Raw genomic sequence first — 9,762 nt, forward strand, 5'->3', positions numbered from 1 at the left:
GGAGCTACATCATAACGACGTTCCAGCTCAGCGGCTGGAGGAGCACATTACAAGTATGGCTGGAGACAGTGAGACACATTTAGGGGACCGCGGCGAGAACACCCAGGTTGTTCGGCAACCTTTCCTCATCGGTGTCTCCGGTGGCACTGCCAGCGGCAAGGTTAGCGTTCTAGTGAGCTAATTTGACGGGTTTCACGTAGTGACACGTTGAGAATTTTGAGTTAATTGACGGCTGATGCTCGCAGCTGAGTTCGCCGGCTGACCGCGTGGCTTCAGCGACGCAGCAGTGAGGCTTGATTGACAGTTCACCATAGTTTAGCGCACTGGTGCTCTGTCTGTGGTGCTGAACGCTGACTTTAGTTGGTCCAATATTCTTCTTTTTTGTGACGGAAATAATAATGATAATGATAAACTAAAATGACAATGGATGGTAATAATGTTAGCTTAGTTAGCCCCCGAGCTAACGATAAATTCCATCACATGCTAGCAGTGCCGGGAGATCTAAGACAATAGCTAGTGCTAACCTAACTCTAAGCTAGGTGGGCTGTGTTTGTAAACAGTGTGAGCCACATATCTGTCAAATGAATAATATTTTAGCAGCGTTAAATTGATAGTTGTTTGACGCCAGATTTTTTCCCCTTTGACCCGGGATAACTGCTAACGTTAAATAACGGTAACCTACATGGTGGCTTACTGGATAATAATATACTGAACCCATTGTGGAAATCACTGTGGAAAAAGATGTCGCTCATCTCTCCTTAATATGTGAAACCTTAGATGCCTTTTTAACAAAAAAAACAAAAAAATTATATATATATATATATATATATATATATATATATATATATACACACACACACACACACACACACACCGATTCAAGAAGTATTAGCTTAGCTTATTGTATTCTATTTTAATTTGACCGAGTTGCATTAAAAGCCTCGCACAAAGAAGCACGCGCGTGGGCAGAGCTAAACTTGCCAGCGCACACGGTGGCGCTGACTCTTAAACACAGACGTGGCTATTTCTCCAAACACGTCGTCACATTTCTTTGTTATGAATTTTAGGGTTTTTTTTTTTTTAAACCGTGGGCGGCTGGGGAAAAAAACTCCCCTTGAATTAAACCAGTGATCAAAGTTCACATAACAGACTAGCTAAATGCGAAGGTTAGTCAAGGTAAACAATACTAAATTGGTGGTGAATGTTACTTTTCGCGGCTTTGTTGTGATCCCGTCGTACATTCATCTCCTTTGGGCCCTCTTTCTGGCTCTTTAAACCGTATCATCTGTTATTGGCATTATGTCAGTGTTTTCCTGTCAGTTTCCGGTTTGACGCTGCTCGGGGTGTGAGTGATGTCATGTTCCGCGTTTGGTATATTTAGAAGACATACCAGTTTTGTTTCATATTCATTAGCCTTACTGCTGAAGGTCTCCCCCTGCCTGTAATGGCAACAAAATAATGAATATGATTTTTCTTTAAAAAAAACAAACATTAATACTAAAAAAAATAATTATAAAATTATATACATACCCTTAATATTTAAAAGTAAAACGTCTTCCCTTTAGTGTATTTAAAAAGTTTATTTTGAATTTCTCCAAGAGGGCTAAACTTAGAAGTTAGAGCTTCAAAGTGATGCTGTGTCACTGGGGTGGCTCAAGGGTACATTCAAAGTTTGTCCATTTTATCAGAAACTACCCCATTTGAGGGCGTTGACCCAAGCTTCCAGCTCTGGTGTGAAGCTGTTTAAATTCGTTGTAGCACAGTGTAATGGGTACAAAAGGAAGCAGAGCCTCAGGCAGTGGGGGAATGCCCTGTCAGCATTGGGCATGAGATTCTTTTAGTTTGGGAGGTCAGTGAGGACAAAAAAGGTTGGCCACAGGGCAGTTTGCCTATACCAGTTTGCAAATGTGATGCAGGATGTTTACTCACCCAGATTATTTCTAGGTTAAAATCTTAATCTATGTGGGTTGATATTTAGCCCACATGGGATGTAGCATGCTGATGTTTGGCCGATACTGGTATTCAGTAGTCCTATTGGTGCACTCTCCTGACAGTCATGTTCTTGATCATTTCCACAGTCGTCTGTGTGTGAGAAGATCATGGAGCTCCTGGGACAGAACAAGATTGACCACCATCAGCGGCAGGTGGCGATCCTCAGCCAGGACAGCTTTTACAAGGTGCTGACTCCTGAGCAGAAAGCCAAGGCACTCAAGGGCCAGTTTAACTTTGATCATCCAGGTATGATGCACGTTAAATCTTTGCTACATGTTACAGGTTTTAGTGGCTAGGTCATTTTACCTGGCTTATTGTATTAACTAAATGGCATCTTTCATGTGCACATGCAGTCCAAAGTGGATTACGGTTAAACAATTGGAGGATAAAATATGTTAAATGACACCTAACAGTGGCAGCAATACATAGAACTTTTGGAGTCCATTTTTGGAGTCAGGCTTTTCACCCTCGCTTCCTTTCTGGGCTGATTTTAAATCTGCACCATCAGCAAGCCGTCCTCAGGCAGCTGCTGCCAGGCTCAGACTGAACACAACACATGTTATACGAAAGCGATTCCTGGGTTACCAAACGTGCGGGGAGCGGTGCCACGTGTCTGTGGGTGCACATTGAGCTGTAGTGATGGAGGTTAAGTGTGACCAATTGTAACTGAGCATTTTTCGGTTTTCCCTTTCTTGACCTCAGATGCCTTTGACAGCGAGCTGATCATACAAACACTGAGACAGATCCTTCAGGGGAAAACTGTCCAGATCCCAGTTTATGACTTTGTCACTCATTCCAGGTGAGTGCCTCTTTGTTTACCATGCTGTTTAATTTGGCCACAATTTATCATGTGATCATAGAAGCACAACAGAGGCTTTATGCAGTTAAACAAATAAAGCATTTGATGTGTAACTTCGATTGTGTAATATGCTTAAATTTGTTTTGACACGCGTGTAAATGCAGTCGCTCACAGAGAAGAGGCACCTTTCTGTGTGTTCCAGGAAAGACGAGTTTGTTATGGTGTATCCGGCTGATGTGGTCCTGTTTGAGGGCATCCTCATGTTCTACTCGCAGGAAATCAGAGATCTGTTCCAGATGAAGCTGTTTGTTGACACAGATCCTGACACACGGCTGTCGCGTCGAGGTGTATAGCGTGATTTGGGTTGCTACTCACTAGTGTAACGATTGTCACTTAAGTGCACTGTTAAAGTGCTTTTGGTTTTCAAAAGTACATTTGGACAGTCTGTTATCATCACATAGTGTGTGTGTGTGTGTGTTGTGTTTCTGTTTCTTGTTTCTTTTTTTACATTGGTGTACTTTTGTTTTTCATGTCTAAATGTAAAACATGTCTCTATTTCAGTTCTGAGAGACATCAGTGAACGTGGCAGAGACCTGGAGCAAGTGCTCAGTCAGTACATCACTTTTGTGAAGCCGGCCTTCGAGGAGTTCTGTTTACCTGTGAGTGCTCCTGTCTTGTTGAGACACTAAACCAGGACTGACACCATTCTAGTTTTAACACTGATACAGGCAATTATTTTTTTGGTAACAAGAAATATTTGCCCACTAGAGAGCGCTGTGTGCTTGTACTTGTTTAGAATAAAGAATTGTTCCATATTATAATGTTTTTGAGCTGCTGTATTTAATCATAAGAACATTTCTTATTTCTACCAGACGAAGAAGTATGCAGATGTCATTATTCCACGAGGAGCAGATAATCTTGGTGAGGCCTCAGTGATTATCGTGACATCTTAACCTACAAATAACTAACGTGTTTAACTTGTCCTTTGGATTGTGCTTGAGTTTGCCCGTGCGAGGCAAAACAAACATGTTCGCGCTCCAGGGGTCCGTTCTTCGTACCTCGCTTACTACATCCAAGATCAAATCATCGCGCTAACTTTGAGCTTGCTATTCAGCTTGCTGTCGCGCTGAGCTAAAGGATCCTGTCTATCCCGCAATATACGCTGAATTCTGAGAACTCTCCTTATCAATCTTGCACCTTCCGCAATGGGTGGCTCACGTATACGGAGAGGACATGGCTGCGACAGACTTCCCAAATCCACCTTCGATTTTATAGCCGTGGTCTCTCATCTTGATTACACGAAGTAATTTACTATTACTACTCTAACATATGACTTACATCTGAAATAATCAAATACATGAAATAGAATGATTAATAGTACATTTCCCTTTTTTTAGGAAATGACCTGTATGTATCTGTATGAAATCAATAAAAGAATCAAGTACTGCAATATCTTTAGTTACATTGATAATATTTATTTATGGTAAAACTGTGACAAAATATCGCTGTTGCTCTCGTATACATGAAGCGGACATACCTGAGTGGCCGCGATCTAATCTTGTTTACATAAAGTAAACCTGCTCCCGAGCAGGTTTACGCTTACGGATCTGTTGCTATGACAGCAAGTCCCGGATGAGCTTCGGAGAACCGAACGATCCGAGATCACGCGAAATCGTCAACAATCAAATCCAGCTAACTTACTTATCGAGGTACGAAGAACGGACCCCAGTGATACAAATAACACACCTCTGCCACACAGCATCTCAAGGTCTTTAACAAACTTTCCATTTCCTCTTTCAGTGGCCATCAACTTGATAGTACAGCACATCCAAGACATTCTGAACGGCGGACCAAGCAAACGTCACAACGGCTGCACGAACGGCCACAGCACTCCACGGCAGCGGCGGACCTCCGAGTCAAGCAGTCGGCCTCACTGACCCCATCACACCTCTCTTCACAGAAGGGAGAGGGGTGTGGGGTGTTGTAAATAATGCCTGTGGGCATCACTGTATTTAAAAGAGGAGAAGAAGAAGAAATGCAAAGAGAATTGAAATGCCTTTTATTATATCATGACTACTCTTATGTTATTGGTTATTTCATTGTAACTGTAAGGATTTGATTTTTATTTTGTCATGAGGGTAAAGATGAGCTCTTGTTGCGATGAGACCATTGGTTAAATATTGATCCCATGCATTTCACCCCTGCCTCTTTTTTCCCCTTCCTTTCTTTTTATGTATCCCCTGCTGCTCCGTTAAAGTTTATGCTGTAAATGAATAAAATTGGGGAATCTTTTTTTTTTTTTTCTTATGTCTGATAAAACTTGAAGCCCTCGGGGGGGGGGGAGGAGGAATCTGATGACATGTTTAGTGTTCTGAAAGGAACGCAAGTTAGACAAGTGATGAATCAGGTGCACTCTAGCTAGATTTGCACTGACAATCTTGGGAGTGTCTCCAACAATTTTCATTCAGTTCCTGGTTTTTCTCGTTTGTGTTAAGTGTATTGTAGTGTCCGCACCTTTTGTATGCCTGTAACACAATTTCTTTTTATTTTTCGGTACCAGTTGCTACATGCAGAATAACACGACTAGCAGATCAATGAAGCCAAATGCCTGAGGGTTCAACTGAGTGCTCTGATAACTATGTCTAGTGCAACTGTTAATTATGGGGTTAGTTCTCCTGTCTAAATGGCTCACGTGTAATGACTGAAGCTTATACAGATCCTTGTGTTTTCAATGGCACAGACTTTGGTTTGTGAGCAAAGTGTTCAAATCTGTGAATTGCTTTTCTATACTCCTCCCTCTTCTACAATTTGCTCACGTTCACATGGACAAATAAGTTGTCGAGTTCGAGCTGGCATGTATATACTCAGGTTGATACCAATGGATTTGAAATGCCAGGTACAGCAATATCACTTATCCCAGGTGTGTGGCCATTAACCACCAAGATCCACCACAATGCCTCTGTGAAGATGCCTCAGGTTAAAATGTCTAGTAAGTATTCACACTTGCAGTTTCCACTATGAAAAGGTTACAATAAAAAAACAAAAAACAAACAGCTGGATCCATTTTTTAATGTGCTTAATTTAATAATTTGTACCATAAGATTTGTACTGTATGATGACTTGATAATGATTTGTTTGGTGATTTATATTTGAACGGTTAATAAACTGATGCGGTTTTTGTAGCTTTGTGATTATTTTACCAATTTAAATGCATTTCACAGAGAAACAGTTCATGTTGTATTTGGTACATCCGCTAGATGGCGCACGTCCGTCCTGCTTTAGCATTGGTGATTTAAAATGTACTTTGATATTATTTTTGATATAGTTCTGAAGAAATTCTGACGGCCATCAGAGCCGAAAGATTTTGTAATTGAGATTTATGCAAAGTTTTAGTAGAAACAGCTGAAATGCCTCATTTAGGCAACAAAATGAGCAGATACGTAATAAAAGATTACTTATTTTTAGTTTATTAGTCACCTGCAAGCATGGTGCATTCATTCCTATAACGACTATTTATTTCTATGTTATGATTGTTTTTGAGATGAACTGAAAAAAATGCAAAATTTAAAATAGCTGTCAGTGGTTTGGAAGTTAAAATTTACGAGGTGTCCTGAATGCCTCAGGAAGTTGTCAGCGGGGAAGCTTCGAAATGGTGGTACGTACTGCTGCTGCGTGTCTCAGGGGTAATTTCTGCTGTTATTATGTTAGTTTTAACCACCTATTCTGTCCTGTGCACGGCAGAAATTTGGACTGCAGTTTAAAGCCACCCTGGAGAACGTAACCGATGTTAGACCATTGGGGGACGACTTCCGCTGGTTCCTGAAGGTATGAGAAGCTAACATGCTAAACTGTTTTCATCCATAATAAAATATCATGCACTTTTCCTCTCTGCTAATCTTTGATCATTTCCTTAATTTAACCATGTGTAATGCTGACACATACTCACTAAATAATGAAACATGTAAACATTATTTTTTAAAAGATCATTTATGTGTTTCTTGTTTGTTTTGCCTTAAATTTAGCTCAAGTGTGGAAACTGTGGAGAAATTCCAGATAAATGGCAGTATGTAACTCTGGTGGTAAGGAAGAAAGGGCAATTTTTCTATTCAGTTTAACATTATTATTATTATTATTATTATTATTATTATTATAGAATTGCACGTATATAATATACCACCTGTACTTTGTGTTTGCCTTCACAGGAGAGTGTGCCACTCAAGGGAGGACGAGGAAGCGCCAGCATGGTGCAGAAGTGTAAACTCTGTTCCAGGGAAAATTCCATCGGTAGGCCGTGACATGACGTCCGGCTCATCTTGTCTTAATTTGCAGAGTTAAAAGCTTACGAAATGTCAACTTTTTCCTTACAGATATTCTGGGAGACACAATCACACCTTACAATGTAAGCAAACGTCCACGGTCAGTTCTCAGGTTTTTCAGTTTCTCTTTCTCTAATGTTGTGTCGTGTCTGCTGGGTTGAAGGCCGAGAACAGCGAAACCTTCAAGACGATGGTGCAGTTCGAGTGTCGAGGTCTGGAGCCCGTTGATTTCCAGCCACAAGTGAGAATCTTTGTTGTCCTATTTCCACAACTGTCCATATAAACTGGAGGAGATAAAACCCAGATTGTGTCATCATCCATGAAGCCAGAGCCACTCTCCACCAGAACTGTCATCCAGATGTTAGTTGATGTCGGTTCATTTTTATCCTGTATGAAAAAAGGTTTTTGATGGATCACCTTTTTGCCCGTTTATTACAACAATGTAATAAAAAAAGTTGAGGTTACAATATTTGATGTCATAAACATTTGGAGAGGGTAATCGGCCAAATCTGGGCTTGCTTTGTAGAGCACATGTCCAGCACACCAGTGCTGTTTGCCTGTGACAGTGTGTCAGGGTTCAACCCTGCAAGAACCTCTTTCGCTCTATCTTTTATGTTATGTAATGAAGCTGATGCTATCTATGCAATCTGGTAGTGTGTTCTAGGTAACACTGTGATAATGGCGTGACTTTGACTTGTTGTAATACCCTCCTCCAGGCTGGCTTTGCTGCAGAAGGAGCCGAGTCTGGAACGCCGTTTCCTGAAATCAACCTGCTAGAAAAAGTAAGCACAGGAGAAATTAAATCGCTCACTGCGAGAAAGTAAACTTGACCTTTAGCAGACTTTCAGCTGTTTGTTTAGCACAGCAGGATACAATTCACTGATATGTGATTGATTTCCTGTGGTAGTGCGCTCTTTCATTTATCTTCACTGAACTCGTGAAAATCACTGCACTTTATCTGAAAATAATCCCTACAGTTCTTTCTCTCGCTCATGTTTTTAAAAACAAAAACATTTCAGGACTGGACCGACTACGATGAGAAAATTAGTGAGTCTGTGGGGATATATGAGGTCACACACCAGTTCATCAAGTGCTGATATCACCATGCATTGAGCCTTAGAGGAACACTGCAGGAAAACTTCCTCTGCCCCAATTCCTGGCGACGGGGAATGCCTCGACACGGAGATGTGATCGGCGCTTTGGTTGACGATGAACATTAAGGTGTGCGGATTAAGGCAACAGGTTGTTGTACACGTGTCTTGGATTGATCAACATGCTAAGAGGATGGTGTTTTTTTTTTGGTTGTTTTTTTTTTCAGTCCCTCAATAAAAATGAAGGATGAACATTTTGAATTGAGGTTTTTCTTTTCTTTTGCTCCTCAAACAGCAATACAAGACTGACGATGTGTAGTATGAGGTATGTCACATAATATGCTAAAGATGCTAATGGAGAATACACTTTGAAATGTCCTCCACACATTTTGTGTAATTAAGAGATAATTATGTATGACTCACTTCAGAGTTAAATAAAAAGACAAGTAACGTTAAACCTTGGGAATTAAATTAAGACGCAACTCTACTTGAAAAACATCCATCCCATCCATCCATTTTCTTCCGCTTATCCGGGGCCGGGTCGCGGGGGCAGCAGCAGCCCAAGCAGAGAAGCCCAGACCTCCCTCTCCCCAGCCACCTCCTCCAGCTTGTCCGGGGGAACACCAAGGCGTTCCCAGGCCAGCCGAGAGATAGAATCTCTCCAGCGTGTCCTGGGTCTGCCCCGGGGCCTTCTCCCGGGAAAACATACAAATCCTTTTCTTGTGTTAAATTGGACTTTATAAACAATACAGATTGAGACAAGGACCCATTGTGGGTGAATTTATCAAAAGAAAGTATCAGTCACTGAAGAGGTCTTACTGTACCTGCAGAGTGCTGCAAACTTCCAACTAATTTCTCCTGTCAGGATTTATCTCACAGTAGACGCGTGGTTCAGTGTGAACAGTTGCTACTTAATATCTGCACATGCGTATACTTTTGAAATAATAAAAAGCTACCCTTAAAGTGACTTATCTAGATATGTAAAAGTAAAACAAAACCTAACTATAAGGCTGCTTTGTGTCAAAAACTGATGTTTGTGTTTTTTTTACGTCTAACGTCTTTGCTTATGTCTGTAAATAGGTTGTAGTCAACAGGATTTCTAAAGGGGTTAAATATAAGATTTTAAAAAAGACCTTTTTGCAAGCATCGTTATGACTTTGCATTGATATAACCCTTTTGACCACTTAAAATAACTGTAGAATTGTGATATATTTGTTTCTGCACATCGCTCTTAAAAAAGACATATTTAATATCAATGACACATTTTATCGTGCATAAATAAAGGATATATAAGCATTAGTTTGTTGAAAAACTCCAGTTTCTACCTTGTGACAGGATGTAGCTCAAAATAACTTGTTATTAAACATGAGAGGGATTTTTGATGGACTATAGGCCAGAAAGTCATTTACAACGGTTTAAATATCGGAAATGACTTTTTGGCATAACGATATAGCAACATAGCATAACAATTTAGTCCGACAACGCCTTACAAAAAGTAATCAGATAACGCAAACGATAAAGGTCAAATGATCACAGGGGACACAGGCTTGTGAGTTCTTAAACT

The 9,762-nt window shown here is 40.6% G+C and overlaps 2 protein-coding genes across 2 annotated transcripts; both read left to right on the forward strand.

Moving 5' to 3' along the window:
- Positions 1-2: 2 nt before the first annotated feature.
- On the forward strand, positions 3-5,405 carry uck2b (uridine-cytidine kinase 2b). The gene is made up of 7 exons (XM_026149817.1): positions 3-160; positions 2,079-2,238; positions 2,695-2,791; positions 2,994-3,136; positions 3,353-3,450; positions 3,664-3,712; positions 4,592-5,405. The coding sequence occupies exons 1-7, from the start codon at positions 56-58 to the stop codon at positions 4,726-4,728; spliced, it is 789 nt and encodes a 262-aa protein (XP_026005602.1). The 5' UTR covers positions 3-55; the 3' UTR covers positions 4,729-5,405.
- A 972-nt stretch (positions 5,406-6,377) lies between these two features.
- czib (CXXC motif containing zinc binding protein) lies at positions 6,378-8,664 on the forward strand. Its single transcript, XM_026149842.1, has 8 exons — positions 6,378-6,446; positions 6,533-6,616; positions 6,814-6,870; positions 6,994-7,075; positions 7,159-7,190; positions 7,271-7,348; positions 7,824-7,889; positions 8,127-8,664. The coding sequence occupies exons 1-8, from the start codon at positions 6,441-6,443 to the stop codon at positions 8,202-8,204; spliced, it is 483 nt and encodes a 160-aa protein (XP_026005627.1). The 5' UTR covers positions 6,378-6,440; the 3' UTR covers positions 8,205-8,664.
- Positions 8,665-9,762: the final 1,098 nt, after the last annotated feature.

Source organism: Astatotilapia calliptera, chromosome 18 (genome assembly GCF_900246225.1).
Source record: "Astatotilapia calliptera chromosome 18, fAstCal1.2, whole genome shotgun sequence".
Classification (NCBI taxonomy): Eukaryota; Metazoa; Chordata; class Actinopteri; order Cichliformes; family Cichlidae; genus Astatotilapia; species Astatotilapia calliptera.

Bases quoted from the DNA above. Each gene is read 5' to 3' on its own strand.
- uck2b (XM_026149817.1), top strand. From the start codon at position 56: ATGGCTGGAGACAGTGAGACACATTTAGGGGACCGCGGCGAGAACACC. The intron at 161-2,078 runs GTTAGCGTTCTA...TCATTTCCACAG, and splicing joins GTGGCACTGCCAGCGGCAAG to TCGTCTGTGTGTGAGAAGAT. The intron at 2,792-2,993 runs GTGAGTGCCTCT...TGTGTGTTCCAG, and splicing joins GACTTTGTCACTCATTCCAG to GAAAGACGAGTTTGTTATGG.
- czib (XM_026149842.1), top strand. The intron at 7,191-7,270 runs GTAAGCAAACGT...GCTGGGTTGAAG, and splicing joins ACACAATCACACCTTACAAT to GCCGAGAACAGCGAAACCTT. The intron at 7,349-7,823 runs GTGAGAATCTTT...ACCCTCCTCCAG, and splicing joins CCGTTGATTTCCAGCCACAA to GCTGGCTTTGCTGCAGAAGG.